Source organism: Lutjanus erythropterus, chromosome 11 (assembly GCF_056507025.1).
Source record: "Lutjanus erythropterus isolate fLutEry1 chromosome 11, fLutEry1.hap2, whole genome shotgun sequence".
NCBI lineage: Eukaryota > Metazoa > Chordata > Actinopteri > Lutjaniformes > Lutjanidae > Lutjanus > Lutjanus erythropterus.
In genome coordinates, this window is record NC_139327.1 from 16482499 (window position 1) to 16506729 (window position 24231).

At 39.6% G+C, this 24231-nt stretch overlaps 1 protein-coding gene across 4 annotated transcripts; it reads left to right on the forward strand.

Annotated features, from left to right (window-relative positions):
- Positions 1-1486: 1486 nt before the first annotated feature.
- taf1 (TAF1 RNA polymerase II, TATA box binding protein (TBP)-associated factor) lies at positions 1487-21698 on the forward strand. Of its 4 annotated transcripts, none has more exons than XM_084730989.1 (41): positions 1487-1569; positions 1942-2056; positions 2582-2705; positions 2800-2916; positions 3532-3654; positions 3954-4195; positions 4301-4516; positions 4628-4870; positions 4953-5196; positions 5445-5552; positions 5645-5812; positions 6644-6771; positions 7097-7204; positions 7409-7582; positions 7675-7848; positions 8690-8794; positions 8890-9090; positions 9172-9313; positions 9776-9906; positions 9997-10077; positions 10167-10316; positions 10414-10533; positions 11227-11402; positions 11923-12155; positions 12550-12757; positions 13292-13463; positions 13641-13852; positions 13991-14099; positions 14203-14301; positions 15097-15274; positions 15741-15808; positions 16006-16128; positions 16241-16333; positions 16445-16529; positions 16645-16712; positions 17367-17483; positions 17804-17911; positions 18105-18200; positions 19159-19378; positions 19711-19882; positions 21157-21698. In XM_084730989.1, exons 2-41 carry the CDS (start codon positions 1943-1945, stop codon positions 21377-21379), a joined length of 5973 nt encoding a protein of 1990 aa, XP_084587115.1. In that variant the 5' UTR covers positions 1487-1569; position 1942; the 3' UTR covers positions 21380-21698. The 4 variants fall into 4 exon arrangements, with proteins under 4 accessions (XP_084587115.1, XP_084587116.1, XP_084587117.1 ...); XM_084730990.1 differs by having other exon boundaries at positions 13292-13457; XM_084730991.1 differs by lacking the exon at positions 17804-17911.
- The last annotated feature ends 2533 nt before the right edge of the window (positions 21699-24231 follow it).

Consider the following 24231-nt stretch of genomic DNA (forward strand, 5'->3'; position numbering starts at 1 on the left):
TCTGTTTTCCGTTAATTTGTCACCCTTCAGTAGAATGCTATCACAAACATACAAACAGCTCAGTAACATCTGATATAATGTGATGAAGAAGTGAAATAATCATTTTGAGTATATATATATATATATATGTGTGTGTGTGTGTGTGTATATATAAATATGTCATTTACCACAGCTGTAAGGTGCTGGAAGCACTTGAAAACTCTTTAAAAGTTCATGCCTGTGTTTACTCTACAATATGGCTGCTTTGAGGAAGGTCTGTTAATACATTACTACTACAGGGACACATTCTTCAGTGTAGAGAGATTAATTACAGAGGAAGTATTTCATGTTTTTAGATTTCTATATAAACAAATCAAAATACTGTGTATTTGAAATCTGTTGATAACCACTTTTTACTTGAATAAAAACACAATCCCTGGGAATGATTTATTTATATGTTCACTGAGAGGAAAATGTCACCCTGGATAAAATATTTCCTGAGAAGCTCTGCTATGATCGTGAGGTAAGAAAAGCAGCAACAACCACAGATGTGCTGTCCTTGGAAGTCTTCAACCCCTGAAAGAGAGTGTGGTTTTCAGTGCATCTCCACGTGAGGGTGCCCTCAGTGACATGCACATTCATTAAATATTAATAAACGTAAATAAGCAAAACCTTTATCTATAATTAATTGAGGAGTATTGGCACTTAGTTTAAATGGGCAACAATGGGCACAGTTAGCACACCAAACACAACCAAAGAAAAAAAAACAAAACAAAAAACAGTTTAGTGTGGATAACAGTGACCAGAACAATGGCTTACATTTTATCTAACAGGAAACTTTATAAACAAAGCACAGTGTAATATTCCTGTAGAAAGGCAGTTGTACCTTACTTGTGGACTTCCATTCTATTCTACTTTCTATTTCTACTCTACTACATTTCAGGAAAGTTTCAGGAAAGTGAAAGGAGTCATTCTGCACAATGAGTACTTTTACTTTTGACATTGCAAGTACATTTTGCTGATAATATATCTGTACTTTTATTTAAGTAATATTTTAATTCAGGACTTTTACTTGTAAATTGAATACTTTTATATCATGTGTTTCTACTTTTACTCAAGCAAAGGATCTCAGTACTCCCACCTCCACTGCCAAGTAATACTCTGGATATTGAAGATTCCGCTTCTTTGTAGCATCCTGGATAATTTACCACGTTACAAGGAGTGCTTGAACGCCTCACCCTCTTCATCCGGGTCACCCTACGGCAGCCAACTAGCTTAGCTAGCGGTGTTGAGCTGCACGACACACACAAATAAAAACAAAAGTGGAAGCGTATGTTAAGACTAAATTAAATGCATTTTTGTGGTTTCTCTTTCTGACCTCACAAAACAGGCACAGTCAACGTTGGAAATGTGTTTACATAGACTTAAGTTCATGTAATTCAAGTTATTTTGTCTGGGTAACATTAGCTAACTTGGCTACTTTGCCCCCAAAATGAACCGCTAACGAACTGCACTTAGCATTAACATTCAACAGATACAGCAAGCTGGCTAAAACCAGGACTTACGACATCTAAAGTTAAGTCACGGCAGGTAAGTGTAAATTGCATTTATGATAATAATGATGTTTTAATTGTTTTGTTACTTGCTAGCAAGATAGCTAAGGTTAGCGAGCGTAGCTAATGTTGCACCCCACAGCAGCACAAGACAACATGGACAGTTAACCAATTTAGTATCATTTATTTATTATTCCGGCACATTTTTATAGTTAAGGGAAGGGGGTAGAGAATGAATGGCTGTAGTCTTAGTACAACACATTTGATGCTACAATGTTGTGATATTCGGTGTGCGTCACTCCTGCAGGATCATTTCAGGATCACAGTAATGTCTGTCACTAATCCTGCAAGTCACTCAGGATGAGAAGATTAACCAAATGTGATAATAATCCCACACTTATTCCTTTAGGATGTCGGACTCCGACAGTGATGATGACCAAGATCGCCCGTTTTCTATAACTGGCTTCCTCTTTGGAAACATCAACGAAGATGGACAGCTTGAGGATGACAGCGTCCTGGACAATGTGGGTATTTTAAAGATACCCTTTTTAGCATCTAAGAGTCATTTTATACAGCATTATCATTCATAGCACTAACATTAAGATTGTTCCAAACCATGTTGCAAGTTATTTGCAATATAGTATTTTTCACTAGGACTGCACGATATGGAAGAAAAAAATAATTGGGGCTGCACCTAACGATTATTAACTATCAGTTAATCTGGCGATCAGTGCGTGTGTCTCAATTATATTTTCACTGAAAATTTTAAAATCATGATGATGTGACTTTTGTTGGGGTCTGTACCAAACAAACATGTTTTCTTACGACTGGAGAAAAAGATTTGTAGGCCAGGACATCTCTGCGGTGCTACTGTACTTCATAATAATACTGTTTTATCACACATTATTCCTTTTGAAAAATTACAGCTGCTGCAATTTTGATAACATTCTGATTAATTGTGCAGTCCTGTGTTGTATGATTAACTGTAAGTATTTTCTCCCCATATTGCCAACTTTCTATTCTGTTTCTGCCCTTTCTTTGGATCAAAGGAGTCCAAAAAGCACTTGGCTGGTTTGGGTAGTCTTGGTCTGGGCTCTCTCATTACAGAGATCACTGCCAACGAGGAAGATGATCAAGAGGAAACCAGAGAGTCTGGTAGTGTGGATGCAGAAGGTTAGTTTTAAAATATAAAACAGTGTCTTTGAAGTAATTTAGCCGGTGACAGGATGGGATGGGATGACATTTTCAAATATCTCCCCTCATCCAGGCTGGGTGAAAAGCACTGAAGATGCAGTCGATTATTCTGACATCAGTGAGGTCGCTGAGGATGAGACAAAGAAGTACCGTCAGGCCATGGGGACTTTGCAGCCCACAAGGAAAACAGGTGATCAAATTACATCTCCTTAGAGTCACATTTGTGTTTGATTGTTGTTAGACTCAATTAGAAATTACACATCTTTTTTTGTTTATATATCATTTTCTTAATATGTATAAAAATGATCTCATCTTTATAAAGATAAACTTATATACAATAGTAATTGTCGAAACAACTCCTTTTTACTTTTGTTTTTGTACAGAATTTTATTTTTACCACAATTTTCATTCTTCCTTACCAAAGATTGATTAATTGATTGATTTTAATTATGTCCATAGAAGACTAACAATCCAAGGGACAACATGTAAAGTGTTATTTCCAACATGGTCCCTGATTTTAGAACAGGACAGAACAGGGCAGACAATCACACATAGCATACACAGAATCCATAAAGCAATAACAGAGATAATACAACAAGGACATCCTGCAAATTAGAACAAAAGAAATGAACCTGTCCTAGTATCCTCCTCCTCTTTACAATTCATATGCCCTTATAGAATGCACAAAATAATAAAAACACTAAATGCATTCACAATTAATGACAAAATGTTGTTAGACTTTCTGTTTAGTTTTTTTTTTTTCCACTTATTTTAAGGTAAGCATTTTTCATTTCTTTTATCTTAGATGATGAGGATGACTATGATGCCGACTGCGAGGATATTGATGCTAAGCTTATGCCTCCTCCACCACCACCAAGCCTTCCCACATCTGCAAAGAAAGAGGAACCCTCTGCTCAGAGCACAACTGGTAAGGACATGTTTACCCATAATTAGTCCCTTGAGAGAAATTGTGTTTGGCTTGCCCTCTTCCACAGAGGTTTACACTGTTTACCTCTATTGCTGCTATTCTGGAGTCTGTAAGGAAGTGAATTTGCAAAGGATACTTCCTCAGGGTTAATGTTATTAATCTAAAATTCAGCCTTATTTTTATTGTATTTCTCTGCCCCTGTGAAGCACTTTGAATTGCCCTGTCTCTGAATGATGCTTTATAGCTAAACTTGCTGAAGATAACCTGATTTTTTCTTCTGCTGCTGTCTGTCCCCACAGTTGGTGAAGAGGGTGATGGGATCATCCTTCCCTCCATCATTGCACCGTCCTCTACAGGTGATAAAGTTGACTTCAGCAGCTCGTCAGACTCCGAGTCAGAAACTGACCGTCCCTGTCAGGGTTTGGGGGCGGGAGGCCCCCCAGACAGGCTTAATCTCCCTCTTGCTGGCATCATGCAGAAAGATGCTGCTAAAGCGCTGCCTGGTGTCACAGAGCTCTTCCCAGAGTTTAGACCTGGAAAGGTAAAGCAACTGTACAGGCACCATCCTGAGCTGAAATGTATCATTACACCTGCTAAAGTTTTGTTTTATCACTACTGACACCAACTGTCTTGGATATTCTACCAGGTGCTTAGGTTCTTGCGGCTTTTTGGTCCTGGAAAGAACATGCCATCAGTCTGGAGGAGCGCCCGCAGGAAGAAGAAGCGGAAGCACCGAGACCCTCAGCCTGGGACACCTCCTCCAGAAGGAGAGCCCACAGAGCAAAACCAGGAGAAGAAGTCTGGATGGATTTATGAGTATGCAGCCCCTCCACCCCCAGAGCAGTGTCTCTCTGATGATGAGGTAAATCTTCCAGCATTACAGGCTATTGTAGGTGTTTATAATGCTAGCTGATAGTAGTCTCTCAATATGCCACTGTATCCAGCACTACACATGCTTTTCTGTGTCGTCCAGATAACCATGATGGCTCCAGTAGAATCCAAGTTCTCACAGACTTGTGGTGATGGAGACAAGGAGGCAGAGTCTCGACCTAAAGTAGCAGAATGGAGATATGGTCCAGCTCAGCTCTGGTACGACATGCTGGGAGTCTCTGAGGATGGTAGCAACTTCAACTACGGGTTTAAGCTAAAAGAAAAAGAGTCCAGTGAGCCTGAGAAGCAGGACACGCCTAAAGAAATAACAGAGATGGCACATGAGGTATGCAGACATGAACATCTGTAGCCATAACATGGAAATTACGCTTACTGTATTACTGATATTGTGTATAATATATCTCTAGCTTATGAGGCAAGACATCGACAATGAAGATGATGATAATGGTGATGGTGATGATGAAGATAAGGACAAACAAGCCCTTGAGAATGAGCTCTTCCTGATGGTCACTCAACTGCAATGGGAAGATGATATTATTTGGAACGGGGAGGAAGTAAAACACAAGGGCACCAAAACTCAGAGAGCCAGCCTGGCAGGGTGGCTGCCCTCGAGCATGACCCGCAATGCCAACGCTTATAATGCACAGCAAGGTAAGGCCTAAGGAAAAATACAGACATGCATCTTGCAATGCGTCATTTTGGATTTTTTTTCAAACTTGTATTTCTTTTTTTGCATAATTCATTAAAAAAAAAACTCTATTGCCCCAGCTACTCCTTTATTTTTTGTATATTGCTAATACGTTTGCCTCATGTCCTGTTGAAAATCATTGGCTACCCTAACTTTGTACATACATTTTTTTATAGGGTATTTCATGTGTGTGATCTGTTTAATCTCATAGGTCTGACAAGAAGTAATTCCCAGTTGGTGCCACCTACACCTCCACCTATGCCCAAAGCTTCTTCAATCTCTGGCTCAAAGCGAGAAAAAAACAGCCACGATAATCAAGGTAAGCTTATTTGTAGGTTGCAGTACAAATAGTGGATTCACCTTTTTTTCTTTCTTTCTGTATTGTTTTCATTTGTTTGTGTCTTTTTGCAGCTTCTCTGGAAGAAGACTCTCCCTGGTTTTCCATTTTCCCCATTGACAACGAGGAGTTGGTGTATGGACGCTGGGAGGATAACATTATCTGGGATGACCAGGAGATGGATCACATGCTCATGCCTCCTGTTCTGACGCTGGATCCCAATGATGAAAATATCATCTTAGGTATATTCAGAATTACTGTCCTGTTGGGCTACATATTCACCTCTGTTTTGCTTTTTCCAAAATTGACAACTTTCATGTGAATGTGATTTAAAATATGCTGTATGATCTTTCTGAGGATTGTTAACTTTATCATGTTGGGGTCATGTTAAAGCTGAATAATCACATTAACAAGGAGAAGGTGGGATTACAAAATACACAAAACTAGAGGTCAACTGATGTAGTTTTTTAGGGCCACTAAAGATACAAATGAGTACAGATCAAGGAGACTGTTAACCAATATTTTTAACAGATAAACAATAACAGTAAAAATAAAGTTTTGTGTCAAAATTTAGAATAACAAAAACTAACACAAAACTTAATTGATTTTTTTATATGAAAAGCAAATGTTTAATTAAAATAAAACTTTTCCATAATCAGATGCGGATGGACCACAGAATGGTGACTTCAAAAAGAGAGAGGCAGCTGCATCAGACCCAAAGTAGTGCATTTTAAAAATAATTTATCTTATCGGCAGTCAGATTTAAAAAAAAACCAAAAAAAAACCTGATTCCTGAATAAATTGTTTCATTGAAAAATGAAAGGTCAAATACTGTGAAAAACATTGTAGAACTATAGAAAAGCCATAAGTTTAAAAACATGTTTTATTTGTAGACTCCTGCTTTTCTGTTTTCTATCTAAGCTTCTTGGCTTGCAGTGCTTGCTTTGTTGTTTCTTTATATTTTTCTACTTACTCGGTTTATTGTTATGCACCAATATACCACGGTGAAGTCCTCACAGATGTATGTGGCAATAGAGCTGACTCTTATTTTGGCAAACTGTTTTCCCTCGTAGAAATTCCCAATGAAAAGGAGGAGATGACTTCCCACTCCCCATCAAAGGAGAACAAGAAGGAGACTGCAATCAAGAAGAGCCGCATCCTGCTGGGAAAGACTGGGGTGATAAAAGATGAGCCACAGCAGGTACGCCGCCTCATCAGGCAAACCAGTGAAGGCTCATGTTTGATTATATGAAACGGCAGATTACAAGATCGGCTTCTGTAGTGGAGATGTGGGTCATTTGAAACAGGAAATGGTAAAATGTGTCTCTTAATAAGGAAGATCAAGGCTGCATAATGAAGGAGCAAATTATGGTGAAATTAAATTGACAGAGTACTCGCAGCCTGAGGCTACAAAATTCTATTATGTGGGAGCTGTGAAATATTGGTATCCGAACAGTTCAATTCAAACACAGAAAAGGTTTAAATTACATTACTTTCAGTGTGAAATATGTTTTTTCTCAACTCAGAACATGTCCCAGCCTGAAGTGAAGGACCCCTGGAACCTCTCTAATGATGAGTTCTACTATCCCAAACAGCAAGGCCTGAGGGGAACCTTTGGTGGCAACATCATTCAGGTACGGAGCCCACAAAAATGATAACGCAGACAGGAAATTATCTCCACAGGGATTCTTTCAGTTGAAATTTACACTGTAAATACTGTGACAGAATCCTGACAAATCTTACAGAGTAGACACAGAGTCATAACCTGAGAAATGTAAGCAGTTAAAGTCTTGAATGTCACATGATTTGAGTGAGTAAAACTTCTATCCTTATAACAGCACTCCATCCCAGCGCTGGAGCTGAGGCAGCCCTTCTTCCCCACTCACATGGGACCCATGAAACTGCGCCAGTTTCATCGACCGACTCTGAAGAAGTACTCATTTGGTGCTTTGGCTCAACCAGGTCCCCACGCTGTCCAGCCGCTGCTTAAACACATAAAGAAGAAGGCCAAGGTGGAGCTTCTATGAACCTTCAGATAACCTTGCATAACATTTATGTGTACATTTGTGGTGTACTGAGTGTATGTGAATATTTTTTGGCGTAGATGCGAGAGCAGGAGCGTCAGGCTTCGGGAGGAGGAGACATGTTCTTCATGCGAACCCCGCAGGACCTGACAGGCAAAGATGGAGATCTGATCCTGGCAGAGTACAGTGAAGAATACGCCCCTCTCATCATGCAAGTCGGCATGGCCACTAAGATTAAAAACTACTACAAAAGAGTGAGTCTTGTCTCTGTTTTTCACTCATGACTTTACAGAAGTCTTTGAAAATCTTAAAATGTCTTAAATACTGGTAGTATGTTCTAAATATAAAAACTTTGAATAATTTAAGGAGATAGTTATTTGAAGTGGACTGCATGAGGTGCTTATTGATAATCAGTGTATCACCTACAGTAGATGCTGATTGACACGCCCCCAGTTTGGAGAAGCAGATATTGTTGTGGTCAGGGTCAGCAGCAAAACATATTTTAGCCACTTAAAAAAGGTCCATCTAAAAAAAAAAAAACAATATTATTTAAGTGTTTGCTGTATTTACTGCTTTACCTTTTTGTCAGACATCCTTTTCCAACAGGAAAACACTTTTATATAAGCTAAATATAGCTTTTTTGCACTCAACCAGACTCCACTGGCAAAATCAGTAATTCTATCTCACAGAACACAGGAGCCGCTGGTCTGCTGCTTGTAAACAAACTAACCGATTGTGGCAGCAGTAGATCAGCATCTCCTGTGTTCTGTGAGGTAAAATGACTGATTTCTGATATTGATTTTTTTTAAGTGCCATTGTAAATGCCTTTTTAAAGTAAAATAGCTCTTGTTGCCGGCTCTATCCACACCAGCACATTTCCAAGCTAACATGCAGGCACTCCTCTCAGCTTCTTCAAACTGGGGACCAGCATGTCCTCTAGGCTACATAGTGACTATGGATTAATACCTCTTACAGCCCCACTTCAAATAATGTAAACTATCCCTTTAATAGACTATGCATTACAAAGATACTTGTCACTTGTTTGTTGGATACAGCTGTTAAAACACATTATGGCATTGTTACTGTATTCTTCAGAAACCTGGAAAGGATCCTGGAGCACCTGACTGTAAATATGGAGAGACGGTGTACTGTCACACATCCCCGTTCTTGGGTTCTTTGCATCCTGGACAGCTGCTCCAGGTTAGCACTGTAACAGTCAAGCATTCAGTGTAAAGGTAAAGCATTGCTGCTCTGTTATCATGGCACGTGTGAGATGTTATGTCTTTTTCTTGTAGGCATTTGAAAACAACCTCTTCCGTGCTCCAATCTACCTGCACAAGATGCCGGAGACCGATTTCTTGGTTCTACGAACGAGACATGGCTACTACATCAGAGAGATTGTCGACATTTTTGTAGTTGGTCAGGAGTGCCCCTTGTTTGAGGTTCCAGGCCCCAACTCCAAACGAGCCAACACTCACATCAGAGACTTCCTACAGGTGTGTTTATCTGTCTGACCTCTCCAGAAACCTGAGCTATTGTTGCTGCAAATTCTCACCTGTCTCATTCGTATTCTGCAGGTGTTCATTTACCGTCTGTTCTGGAAGAGCAAAGATCGGCCCCGGAGAATCCGCATGGAGGATATAAAGAAAGCTTTTCCCTCTCACTCAGAGAGCAGCATCAGGAAACGACTAAAACTCTGCGCTGACTTCAAACGTACAGGTAGACACGCCTTCATTCACGATTAAATCTCCATCATGTTTGTGCACCATTCAGTGATCATCATCATCTGTTGGAGTAACTTTAATCCAGTAGTGTTAAATCAGGACATTGTTGAGGTTCTGAAGAGCAGTTTTAAGCTGCATGAGCTCAGCTGTATGTGTGCCTTGAATCGACAGACAGGAATCTGTGCAGGGAAAGACCTTTTCACACCTATGGATTTTATCACACGGTTAAGATTTAGTGTAAGGACAGCATAAGGTCACATGACACAAATGGTTAACATACATTTACCTAAAGTGGAAACTCAAGGTCAAGATTATGTTTTTTGGTTATAATACTGCATTCTAATGATCTAGAGCAGGGCTGCTCCCAACTTAAGATTTTCCTAATGGACTTGTAGTCTTCAGTTCAAGCCATAATGGCTCAAGAGAAAATGTCTGAACACTGTCCTCCTCATGTTAGGGATGGACTCAAACTGGTGGGTGCTGAAGCCTGACTTCAGGTTGCCTACAGAGGAGGAGATCAGGGCCATGGTGTCTCCAGAGCAGTGCTGTTCTTACTACAGTATGCTGGTGGCAGAGCAGAGACTCAAGGTAACAGTGTTGACCTCTAAATGACGTCAGATAGTTAATACAAGAGAGTATTGTGGCATGGCTTCACTGCTCTTTATTTTATCCCTTTAGGATGCTGGATATGGTGAGAAGTCCTTCTTTGCTCCAGAGGAGGAGAACGAAGAGGACTTTCAGATGAAGATTGATGATGAGGTATTGATCCGAGTGCTTCCTCATAATGAAGCCACAAAAAGAAACTTTTCAGATTGATCAGATTGCTCATCCTCTCTCATATGTCCTAGGTGCGGACTGCTCCTTGGAACACAACCAGAGCCTTTATTTCTGCCATGAAGGGGAAATGCCTGTTGGAGGTCACAGGTGTGGCTGACCCAACAGGCTGTGGAGAAGGCTTCTCCTATGTCAAAGTGCCCAACAAGCCCACTCAACAGAAGGTCTGACCGTCTTAAGAAAAAGTCTGCCACCTCAATGTTTTGATATTCTGCTTTCACGCACAGAGGGTGAAATCTCTGATCCTTTATGGTTTTTCAGGATGACAAAGAGCCACAGCCTGCCAAGAAAACGGTGACGGGGACAGATGCTGACCTGAGAAGACTCTCACTGAAGAATGCCAAGCAGCTGCTGCGCAAGTTTGGTGTTCCAGAGGAAGAGGTAAGATCACGGTTATATGCTGATGTAGGCAGAGGTTGCATGAGACTCAGTTTTTTTTGTCCGTTATTTTACACACACGTATATATATATATATATATAATATATATTAATAACATTTAATTTTTTAAAACAACTTTATAACAGTAACATTTAACACATTTGTAGGGGTATGGAGAGAAAAAATGAACAATGTTGATGAATGTAGTTTTAGCCACTTACTTGTCACCATATCATAATTATGGGCCTCAGCTTTGCCAACTTTCTTGCTAGATTTAGTGACTTTTCAGACCTTCTTTGTGCCTTTATTTCTAAAAATCAGACCTTCATGGAAAAAGCAAGAAATATATTCTGATTTATTACATCATAGGTAATTCCCATGCTGTAGTGTATTTGATTATTTGGCTAAAAATAATCTTTTATATGACTTAAGTTGATCTCTCCCTCACTGCAACAGACACAATACCTCGTTATGGTAGAGTGTTTTAATCTTTCAAAATGATTGAACAGCTTTCAAATTTTTCTGTCGAGGTAAAGAATTCAGTCAATGATAGAAAATCTTCAGTTAATATGACCTCTGGATGCAGGACATATTATTCACTTTGACTGGAACACCCACAAAAACTTTTCAAGTGGGGGTTTCATACCTTACCTTTCGGGCTTGTTAAAGTGAGTGTGTGCTCGTATTTGCTTTAGATCAAGAAGCTCTCACGCTGGGAGGTGATTGACGTGGTGAGAACCATGTCCACGGAGCAGGCACGTTCAGGCGAGGGACCCATGAGCAAGTTTGCCAGAGGCTCCCGTTTCTCTGTTGCCGAACACCAGGAGCGCTACAAGGAGGAATGCCAGAGGATCTTTGACCTGCAGAACAAGTGAGATTCATTTTTAGGTTTATCTGCGGGCTCAGGTGGATTATTTTTTAATATCTTGCAGCTGTGATTCAGAATGAAAATCTGGGAAATTTAACAGCCCTTTTTTTGCTTGTTTTAGACAGCAAAGATAGCAATGAGCTGAGAGAAATATTTAGTAAATTTTAGTAGAACCTTTGAATTTAAAATTTTACTTAATTACCAAGAATTCAAAACAAATTGTGAGCATGTGTTGGTAAAATCAGCCAGCATAAATGTAGAGCAGGGAGCAGAGATAAAAAAAATAATAATTTGCAAATCAATCACCATATAATTTTCAGTATATTCAAACAAATATATAAATAGCTTATTAGTGAGGTACTTGATACGATTTAAGTTTTACAAGCAGCATCTCTACTTGTTAAAATCTACAGAGGTGTTGTCGTAATTCAGCAGCACAGATTCCACATGGGCTTGTTCATGTTATTTAGGATTCTGTCTGAACATACCTTGAGCCCTTCTACTTGTTGCACCCCCACCACAGAGTGCTAGAGTCGACGGAGGTGCTGTCGACAGACACAGACAGCAGCTCAGCAGAGGACAGTGACTTTGAGGAGATGGGAAAGAACATTGAGAACATGCTGCAGAACAAGAAGACCAGCTCTCAGCTTTCCCGCGAGAGGGAGGAGCAAGAGAGGAAGGAGCTGCAGAGGATGCTGATGGGCGAAGAGAGCGATCGCGACAACAAGGGACGCAAGGACCGGCGCAAAGGCTTGTGTGAGTTTCTGAAAGAAAGAGTGCATTGAAGACGTATCTGCTTTAGACTGTTCTTAGTAGGGGTGTAAGAAAATACAGATGCACTCAAAAGCATTCTATCATGATATTGTGACATGTAAAGATCTTTGGCAGTATGGTGTTGTGTTTAAACCCCCAGCCACAATGTAGTAGTGTTGTTATCTATCATCACTGTTCCAATTGCATAAAAAACTTAACCTCAATTTTATTCCATATGGTGGTGTGTTCGTAATACTATGACAGTTTTCCTACAATCATAGGTTAAAAATAGCAATATATTGAATCATGATATGTATGTAATGCCAGATTTATGCCAGTACACAGCCTTAAATGTTAGTGTCTCTAACTGTGAACTTTACCTCCCTTCACTCTGCAGCCAGCTCTTTATCCACCAGCTCCCACAAGGATGATGACACGTCCTCCGTCACCAGCCTGAACTCCTCAGCCACAGGAAGGAGACTCAAGATCTACCGCACCTTCAGGGACGAGGACGGCAAGGAATATGTCCGCTGCGAGACAGTACGCAAGGCTGCAGTCATCGATGCCTACACCAGGATCAGAACCACCAAGGATGATGAATTCATGTGAGTCTTACTAATTTAATACTGAGATTTCTCGTCTTAGAGTGGCTGTATGATGATGATGTCATAGTTCAAAAAATAATTTGAATAGTCTGCTCTATAAACATAAAATCAGTTAATGAACTTTAAATCACACCCAAAACAAAATTATACAAAAAAGAAAAATGTTTACAACTGGAGTTTAATACAACTTGAAAAAATTTCCTATATTATTAATAAATCTGATGTGTGCAGATTTTTTTGTTTGTATAAAATCAGTTTTTCCTTTTAACTTAAAGTGTTTCAACTTTCTTAGACGGGCCAGCCATGACCTAAGCATATGCAAAAATTGGCATGAATTGACTTTGGCAATGAATGCTTGACTTATGTCCAATTGCAAAACTAAAACAATGCAGCAGCCAGTAGCAGTCCTTTTATGAAATAAAATAAAGATGATAAAATAAAATAATAATAAAATAGATATTGTCACAACACAGTACCATGTAAAGTCACTTTGTTGTAGTAATAACAACTGTGTGTGTGTCTTTCTGGCTACAGACGGAAGTTTGCCCTCTTCGATGAGCAGCACAGAGAGGAGATGAGGAAGGAGCGTCGGCGTATTCAAGAGCAGCTGAGGAGGCTGAAGAGAAACCAAGAGAAAGACAAGATCAAAGGACCTCCAGAGAAGAAGGCCAAGAAGGTCAAAGAGAGACCAGACCTCAAGGTAAAAGTAAGCCTGCTGATTCAGTACTATATCCTCTCCTTTACTTTTTTCTCACCAGTTCTTTGGTACCCAGCTAAATGCAAATCTTAAGGCCAGTTTGTAGTATTGCTCTTTCAATATTATCATCATATAATGCAGGGTGTTTATTGGTCATGTTCCTTAATGTTTGCCTCTTCTCGCTAGCTAAAGTGCGGAGCATGTGGAGCCATTGGACACATGAGGACCAACAAGTTCTGCCCGCTGTACTACCAGACCAACGCCCCGCCTTCTAACCCAGTCGCCATGACTGAGGAGCAGGAGGAAGAGCTGGAAAAGACCGTCATCCACAATGACAACGAGGAGCTGATCAAGGTGGAGGGCACCAAGATCGTGCTGGGCAAGCAGCTCATTGAGAGGTAAGCGATTGTCCTCATTCCTCCTTCTTTTACCATGAATTCTCATATCTACACTGGAGGCTAATTTTTGGATCATCTGCAAAATTTGTCTGTGGCGTCTGCCTCCTGTAGCTCCTAACACTTTTATTTCTCCTGCAGTGCTGATGAAGTGCGTAGAAAGTCTTTAGTGCTCAAGTTTCCCAAGCAACAGCTCCCACCAAAGAAGAAGAGACGTGTAGGCAATGCTGTGCACTGTGATTACCTCAATGTAAGTAATGCTATACAGCTTGTTCTGCCACATTTTGAACTTGAGAGTCCCTTTAGTTGACCTTTTAAACTTTTTTTGGTTGTTTTTCTTGTAATATTCACAGAAACCACACAAGGCCATCCACCGTAGACGCACTGACCCCATGGTGACCTTGTCCTCTGTGTTAGAGAGCATCATCAATGACATGCGGGATCACCCCAACGTAAGATTTGTCAGGCTCACACGCATACACCTCAACGTTTCAGTGTCCGGGGTACCCACATTGAATTTAATATTCTCAAAATAAGTACTTTAATGTGTTGAATTTCATTTACAAATGTTTTAAATTTTTCTTTTTCTTTAGTAGGAGTAAAGGTATATTATATATAGGTCAGAAAACTTCCTGGTGAGTGTACACCAGAAACCCACCACAAAGATAGTAAACACCTACTGATTCTACCTTTAAATAAATATCACATCAGAAATCAAATGCATGAAAATTGGTCGTGTGTGTGTGCTTAACGTTGCAATTTACTCATGGTGTTGGTGACTTGGATGTTATGCCAGTACAGGTACTATTTATGTCAGTTGACTGGAGTGTCAAAAAACTGCGTCTAAAAATGTTATCTCTTTGTGTTTTAATCCTAAATGGGAACAGACTGCAAGATATGAGAGGTTTAAGCCTGGTCCAGTCTGTGACTGTGAGGCCTAATGCTGTTTTCTTTTTCATTTTATGTTATTACAGTACACACACTCACCTCACAAAGCTATTGTGTGTTAAATATGAGGGTATTTGAGTATTATAACAAAACTGTTTTATTAAATTCAAGTACTTGGTAAATAATTCTTTTCTAGTACTTGTATAGCCCAGAAGTTGACATTAAATTTCATTCTAGGTGGTATTAAAATGTTTTTAAAAGTTTTAACTTGGGAAACGCTGATGGTACCCTGATATTGCCATTCACCTGCTTCACTTCTCTACTGTCTTATCTTTACTCTTTCTGCCTCTTCTATGCAGACATATCCATTCCACACACCAGTTAATGCCAAGGTGGTGAAGGACTACTATAAGATCATCACACGGCCCATGGACCTGCAGACGCTGAGAGAGAATGTACGCAAGCGAATGTACCCATCACGGGAGGAGTTCCGGGAAGCAGTGGAAGTTATCGTCAAAAACAGCGCCACCTACAATGGTTAGTTATAGGAACATGCGTATGTCTTGACAACAGATACCATCGACCACCAGGTTCTTTGATTTAAATGATCACATTGTTCTGAAGAAGCTATCCAAGTGATGAAATTGTATCTATCCAATGGTAAGCAATGTGTGCATGTTGAAGGCACTGAAGTGCTTACCTTGACTGTCCTGTAGGGGTCCCACAAGGCTCTAGTTTTGGGTCAGTCTTGTTCACAATATCTATCAATGGCCTGTCTAATGCATGTCAAAAAATTAAAATTCAAATATATACAGATGATGGAGTAATCTTTACACATGCAAAAGACATCCAAGAAACCTCCAAAATTCTTAACACCTAAATTTACATCTTGCATTTCTATACGATTTTTAATAATATTTTTTCTTAGTCTGGTTTCAGTCACACTTTCAATTTAAACTCACGTCAGAATGTTAAGACGGATTTCTTGTTTTTGTTTCAACAGGCGCAAAACATCCAATCACACAAGTGGCCCAGTCCATGCTGGACCTGTGCGATACTAAACTGAAAGAGGTGGGTGTTAATGTGTGAATGTTTTGTCATTTTCACGACTCCCTGCTGTTTTTGTTTCATATTAACTATTAAACCCTGTGTGTGTGGGTGTGTGTGGCTGTGTGTGTGTGTGTGTGTGTGTGTGTGTGTGTGTGTGTGTGTGTGGCTGTGTGTGTGTGTGTGTGTGTGTGTGTGTGTGTGTGTGTGTTTGTGTGCAGAAGGAGGACAGACTGGTGAGGCTGGAGAAAGCCATCAACCCCCTGCTGGATGACGATGATCAGGTGGCCTTCTCCTTCATCCTGGACAACATTGTGACCCAGAAAATGATGGTGGTTCCTGATGTGAGTCACCCTTTACCATTGTCAGTCAATCAATCTGAGTGCACTGATCAGTTCATGTGCAGAATAAGTTTATGAGCTGCCTCTCATCCTTTAAATCCTCTCTTCACTTCAGTCATGGCCGTTTCACCATCCTGTCAACAAAAAGTTTGTGCCGGACTATTATAAGGTGATTGTAAACCCCATGGATCTGGAGAGCATCCGCAAGGTGAGAGTCATACACTGAGTTCAGCCTTAAACAAATATACTCATTTGATCATTTCCATATGAGGAATTAAAAGAAATTAAACAGAAAATGTCTCTGTGTTTATTTCAACAGAACATCTCCAAACACAAATACCAGAACCGAGATGCGTTCCTTTCAGATGTCAGTCTCATCCACACCAACAGTATCAAGTACAATGGTAAACGTGTTATCACTGTTATTGCAACCTTTGATGGTCTCTGTTTAATACTGTGTGAGAAGGACTACAGTTTAGTTAAGCTTTTGTACAAATACTCTTTGTGTGTCTTTCACAGGTCCAGACAGTCCTTATACCAAGACTGCCCTGGAGATTGTCAATGTGTGCAAGCAAACCTTGGCAGAGGTATGTTCAGTCTTTGCCTTTTAGTTTGCCTCTTTAATGGCAGAAAGATGTGTTGGGCTGGGCTTTACCATATTACCAGAATAGCTAATAAGCAATGCTGAGAGAAATGTGAGACGATTTTTTAATGCAAATTTATAACAAATGCGCTTCACCTAATGAATAGTTATGCTTTGTGTTTTTCATTCACCCTGTTATTGCAGAAAATATTTTGAAAAGCATATGAGATATTGGCATGAAAACGTATACAACATTAGAGGGTCTTAAATTGTTACATAGTTCTTGAAATTGCTTAGGTTTGATTCAGTGACAACATATGCTGTAGTATTACACAGCTTCAGGAAGACTTTAATCTCTTTAGAGTCAAATTTTGAAAATTCTTTCTCCCATATATAATGATGTGGCTCTAATCATTTTAGGGACCAGCTGCTAGCAGCTTTTCTAGCTAGCTGTATTTATTAGTGCTTAAGATGGCAAAGTTATGTTGTCTGCCCAGCAGAGCAAACCATTGTGTCTCATCTTTACTTGTCAGGGCATGATGAACAGAGATTTCTTTCTTTTTGTTGTCAGTATTTTTTAAATTTACGTTGGTTGACTTATGAGCAGAAAAAGAAAGTCGTTCAGTGTTGTACTAATCCCCTGTTTTGGTGCCTCCAGTATGATGAGCACTTGACCCAGCTGGAGAAGGACATCTCTACTGCTAAAGAAGCAGCTCTGGATGCAGCTGACTTGGAGTGTCTGGACCCGATGACACCTGGACCGTACACACCGCAGGTAGGAGAGCAGCCAGGGCCCTGCTTTTATTTACTATCCTGGCAAAGGGTGGTTTCCCAGGTATCTATGTCTGGCTACACTGACAACAGACTTTAGGTAGTCTAAACTTTCCTTCGTGCAGTAGTCTCCTCGACACACCTTGTAGTGCTCCCAGCCTTTGTATTTCTTTGCTCGTTTTCTGCACTAACTCTCCTTTTCCAGACTTTAATCTCTAGTTTCCTCACTGTAGTGTGTCCTTTCTCCTTCACTCCTGCCGCCCTGTCCTGTCTCTCCATCTGTGTGTGTGTCTGTGTGTGTGGCTTTTTTGTGTTGTTGGCCAGCCTGCTGATCTGTTTGACAGTGGGGCTTCAGGGAGTCTGCCCAGAGAGACCAGCAGCCTTTTTTCTGAGGGACCTCTAGTGGTTGCTCCAGAGAAGAGAGGGGGGCAGGTATGGAGAGAGACAGAAATAAGGCTTGCAACCACATCATGCCACCCCTCCTCAAACTTTCCTCAGAGCACCACCAGCTTCATGTTAAACATTTGAACATTGCAGATAAGATTACAGTATAAACTCAGAGTAGTTCATGTGCCTCTAGCCTCTGTCTTGAGCCTTCTCAGACTTTTAATATCTCGCTCCTCAGGGTCGCCACCTTCGAAGACCAGGAGAGGAGGAGTCAGATGTGGACATCGAAGGCTTTGAGGAGGAAGATGATGGCAAACCCAAGACTCCTGCTCCTGTAAGAAAAACAGATTTATTGAAAGGTTATATAGTTGATATGCAGTCGCCACTGTACATTTATACACAACTTGCCACCAAGTACATATTTAAGCAAATAACTCTGTCAGAATCACTTCAGTTTTCACACCATGCCATTTCTTTCACTCAATCAAACAACCTCTGTGTACAGCATCTTTCATACAGGTTAGTGCAATTTAAAGTGCTTAACAGATTACTAACTAATAATAAGACAAAAGAAGTGAAGACTGTAATAAAATGATATAAAAACTATAGAAAAATGGAGGAAAAAGGCAGTATAGTTAGATTAAAACTAGACAAAGACCTAGATAAAATAGATTAAACAGAACAAATAAATAAAAACAAATAAAATTGATAGAAAGGATGAAAACAAAACAATACTGATAATAATAACAGATGTGTGTGTACATGTAAATAGTTTTTAAATCTTTCATTAAATCATTATTTATTATTCAAAATAATAGAATTTTTTATGTGATGTTTTCAAGGTTTGAAAGTGCTTGGATTTTAGATACAGTGTTTGAAACTGCTTGTAAATCGTACTTGCATTACTTTTAGAATTTGCTATCTGACTGGAGGGTTCGCTTCTCAGATTGAGAAACAAGTCAGAGAGTGAGAGACACATTTTGAAACATGAAACTTTGATGTGTTTTCCTTTAATTTGTCATCCTAACACGAAATATAATTTTGGTTGTTTATAACACAGTAACACCTGATTTAATGTAATGAAGAAGTGTAGTAATCATTTTGAGTGCATTTGTATAAATTAGTAATTTATTGCAGCTGAGAAAGCTTGAAAATGCCTGAGAAGTGCTTGAGTTTAACTTTGGAAAAGGTGAAGGAAGCCTGTATCTATATATGTGCTTACTTATGTTTCAGCTTGCTTACTCCTCAGTTATTGCTCTAAGACTAATTTGTCTGTCTGTCTGACTTTTAAGGCAGAGGACGCAGATGGAGATCTAGAGGACGAAGATGATGAAGACGAGATGCTGCTGCCACTTCGCAGACGGGTGCATGACCATGAAGAAGAGGAGGAGGAGGAAGAAGAGGACGGAAGGTCTAACCGGCCAGCCCAAGCCAGCGTGCTGTACCAGGATCTGCTCATGTCTGACGGAGAGGATGATGCCAGTGAAGAGGAGGGCGACAACCCTTTCTCCTGTGAGTCTAACTGCAGCGCTGAAAATAGTCACAGCTGTACTGAAGAATAAAGGAAATAAAAACAGAAAAAATAAGCAAAATGTTTCAACACTAGATCATGATTAGAAGAATGCATTATCATTATACATATTCATAAATATTCACTTAATGACACACATGAAATTGCATATTTTATGTTCTGTCTACGTAATATAGATAATTAATAATGACAGATATCAACAAAATAAAGACCATTTGCAAGTGAGCAAACTAACCAGTCCTTGGTGATCATCATGTGCTGCTTTGTGTGTTGTGTGTGACATTTGTCCTGATCTGTTGTTTGTCCCCTCCAGCGATTCACCTGTCAGAGAGTGGTAGTGACTCTGACAGAGAGGTGGATGTGCGACCTGCACCTCCACGGAGAGCTCAAGACACGGCCCGTATGGGCATGGAGCAGGACGAGAGCATGATGTCATATGAAGGAGACGGGCCTGATGAGCCTCACATGGAAGACAGCAATGTCAGGTACAACTGAACCTCAGGGACAATTCAACCCTGTACTCTATAACACTACTCAAGAATGCAGATTATTTAAGTCTCTGAAACATTTACAAGCAACTTCATACTCTTTTGAGATTTTTTCTCCAGGGGAAGTAAGCATTTAGTTTTCTTTTTGATCTACTTAAAACAAAATACATCACAGCCCAAATGAAGGGCACTAGGGTCAAAACCAATGGTTCAGTAACAATGAGTGATATAATCACATTGATGAAGACAAAACATTATTAGAATTAATTGATAATTAGCTTGACGAGCTACCATCGGTAATTAATACAAAGCAAGCTATTATTAGACTGTAAATCATTAATCAAACCGATAACTAATTGCAGTCAGCGTCAGGCTTTATCATAGTTTAGCAGTTTTCTCATATTTCTGTAGTGGTGACAAAATGTTAAAACAATGTAAATATAGTACTAGCAGTTTGAATTAAACTAAATCTCTCCAGGGAAAATATTGTACCAAATTCTCTTGAAGAAATATGACATTGATTTCTTTCGTGTTCTTAAAAACATATAACCCTAGAAACACAAAATAAAAAGAGTCATACGTTCACAGTCTCCTTGTCAGCTCAGTATCACTATATGAGAGAGAGAGAGCGAGAGAGAGCAAGCATGCATCGGCCTTAACTCAATTTTTTTCATGTCTGTGACAGGAGCACACTTTGCGCTGCTTTGGGTGCAAAATGTGGATAAATATATTTCTTCCTGTGCGTTTTTTTGGCACCAAGTTCATGTTAGGTGCATATTGTCAAAAAAATAAACTTGAAGTGTAAATGATTTCTTCAGGTTGTGTTCATGCCTGTGAGACGCAAACCTGCACACAGCTGGTGCAAATAGCTGCATGGATTAAAATTAGAGTGTATCTGTTCTATAGACACTGAATGCATCTTGCACAATGCAGAGTTGTCTGGATAAACATGTCAGTCAAAAAGTGATTGATCTGACCTTCATGCCGAACATGACCAACACAGTTTTAACAGTGTTATTAGTGTTAACTTCTGAAGTAAATACATTGCATCTGCTGTGACTGATTAACAATAAATCCTGTCCTGTATTTAATTAGTGGATTGGTTTTAATATTGACAACAGTAGGAAATGAAAACACATTGGATGGACATTGCTTAAAAATCCCAGCCATAAATAATTTCAAAAATCGGGTTTGATTGCATGAAAATCTTAAGGATTCTAACTTGAAACACCTCTTGCCATCCTGTTTGACTTCCATCTCTTCTTTCTCAGTTACGGCAGTTACGAGGAGACAGAGAGCCGGAGTCAGATGCCGCCCTCCAGCATGGGAAACGGAGAAGACTATGGCATCAGTGAGGAGGAGGAGGAGGATGAAGAGGATGAAGCGCGCAGGAGAGGACCAGCTGTGCTCTCCCAGGTCCAGCTCAGTGAAGATGAAGAGAGTGAAGAGTTCAGATCTATAGGCGGAGACAGTGACATGGACTCTGACAACTAGTTTTCTTTTTTTTATACTCAGTATCAAGAAAAAAAGGATTAAAATCCATCTTTTTTGTACATTGCTCTTATTTTGTAAATGATGGTGAATGTTTATAGCTTCCTCCTGTACCTACAGCGATGGGTACAACACAGCATATTGTAAATTGCAGTTTGCTTTTTATATGTTGAGTGAATATTGTGTACCATGACGTGTTCATTTGATTTGTACTGTTTTAACTCATTTATATCCTGCACTCACATGTCATTCAGTGACTCAGCTGTTTCTACCCAACTGATTTATTCAAAAATAGAATAAACATACTGAAGATTAACAAACAGCTCTTTCTTTGTAATCAAGTATCTATAAGTCTGCTTTTTATTCAACTCTGATTCAGATGTGTCTTTACATTAAAATGAAAACACACCATGAGTCACAAGCTCAGTTCATTTACACATAAAAGCAAATTACAGATGCTTTGTGTGGCGATGAGAAAAACCACAAGGCTCACAGCAGCTCAACAGACACAAAACACTTAGTCAGCAAGCATATTAGCAAACTGCATTTTGACCAGATTTAAGATAACTCAGCCAAATTGTCATATTACTATGGAGACGCAGTCCCTTGCTGGATGTCTGTGTTTATAATTCCCAATTATATAGCAGTCAGAGTTCTGTGTATTCGTTTATTTTACAAACAATTGTCATTACAGGTTATCAGCAATCTCAACAACTCAGAAGCTACGTTCTTTCAGTGTTTATAAGATTTAAACAACTGTCTTTTAACCACACCAAGTTTTTTCTTTAAAGTTTATAGAACATCTAAATACATAAAATTCAAAACAAAAACGTTTTTATGATATGAATTGATCGAAAATTTACAGCTTATAATGTCAGTGCAGAATCGATTCATCCTTCATTTGACAATCTTATATAATAAAAGAACTTTGAACCAGTGACCACTGACATGTAAATCAGCTGCCTTATCCAATACACAATAGAGACAGGGTGGCACTGATAAGACCCCACATTTATATAATACCTGACGGCGCTTTACAAACACCTGTCAATGTTAAATGAATGCTAAACGGTGCTTTATACAGCATTGAATAAACACCCATCAGTGCTTTATAAAGGCCTGACTGTGTTAAATAAACGCCCAACAGGACCTTAAATGATGTCAAGTAAATGCTCTACAGTGCTTTAGAAATGTCTGATGGCACTTTGTGAATGCCTGACAGTGTTAAATAAACACCTGTTGGCACATTGGGCTACAATACCCAATTTTTTTCAAATGAGGGCAAAATCGTGACCCGCCCTAATCTGCCTCCAGCTGGCTTACCCTGTTATTCTTGCCCTAACCCTAACCAAACCAAACCAACCTAACCAACAAGATAACAAGTACTAACCAATCAGAGGTAGAGTAGGGCAGGTTATTGTCTGTAGTCCTATGTGAAAATAGCCGCAGTTCAGTGCCTAATAAATGTCTTTTTGCAAGATCAAACTGCATATTTTAGAGGGACATTTTATTGTGACCAATCCAAGACACACTTGTGTAATAACTGCTGTTTAATCAGCATTTCAATATGACTTTCAATATGACAATATGACCTGAACAAATGAGAACATTCACAAACATTTGCACAATGACTTTATTCCTCAAGCACTTAATTTGTGCTGCATGCAGAGCATATTCATGGATCCCTTTCAGGCACAAAAAGCAGATGAGATCAAAGAGACCTAAGCAGAATATTTCTGTGAGTCAAAGAAACCACAGCACTGTACACACAGCATTGGCACTGACATACTGGAACACAGTGTGGCTTCATGAGAGACGTTACACCATCTACTAGGGCCGTGCTTTAAATAAACATCACCTCAGTGGTCGGAAAGAGGTATATTTAGAGGTCAAGTGCTTCAACTGAGTTAAGAAAAAAGTTTCTGAAACAGGTGAAACTGCAGTGCATTGGTTGAGTTGGACTACATTAACACAAAACATCAACAAAATGTAGTCCCCATCAAAGTAGTGAATGACAATAAAAATAAAACCACAACTCTCTTTCTTGGTAACAAGCACTGTTTCTATTATGCATCAGCCATCTGCACACTTCCTGTTGCAACAGCTCTGCACAACACATCATGCAATCAGCTGAACTAAAGCTTAGTCTGGCTGCATTTAAATCAGCACTGAAGTCTATACGAACTACTTTTATGACTGACACTGATACATTATTAATCCCTCCTATTGTGCCAATACCTCTGTTAAAACATACGTTGTTCAGTGTTCACACTTTGTTGAGCTCATGCACCTGCAAACGCAGTGTGCTTGCAAAACCACTGATAGATGGCCTGCAGCCCTTATACTGCTGTAGTGCATAGCATGATTTTGCACTTTCATTATTTCAAGTGCATCTCAGGTTGGTCAATTTGTTGAATTTATCTACACATTATTCAGGTTTTTACTGTTTGATTTCACTTCACAGTAATGTAACATCATCCCTCCAGGAAGCGTCTGTCAGGTGTTGCTATTCTGACTATTCAAGACTAAAATTCACACTTCCTGTTTGGTCCATTTAACGAACTTCATACAACCCTGCCCACACAACTGTCTGAAAAGCCAGTGTTTGGGTTTAGCCTTAAACGTGACTGGTAGTTGTAGCTTGTTTAATGCTCATAGGAATTTTACTCCAATCCTGAGCACCCGAGTATCTAAAAGCACTTTTACTCATCTGGCTACTGATTCTTACCAACATCAGATTTGCTACCCTGGACCACGGTGGCCTGTGAGTCTCTCTAACTTGTGCAAAAAAGTTTCATGAGCAATATGGGGCTCGAACATTTCCAATTTGTGTGTGTTCCTCTGTAGATATATGT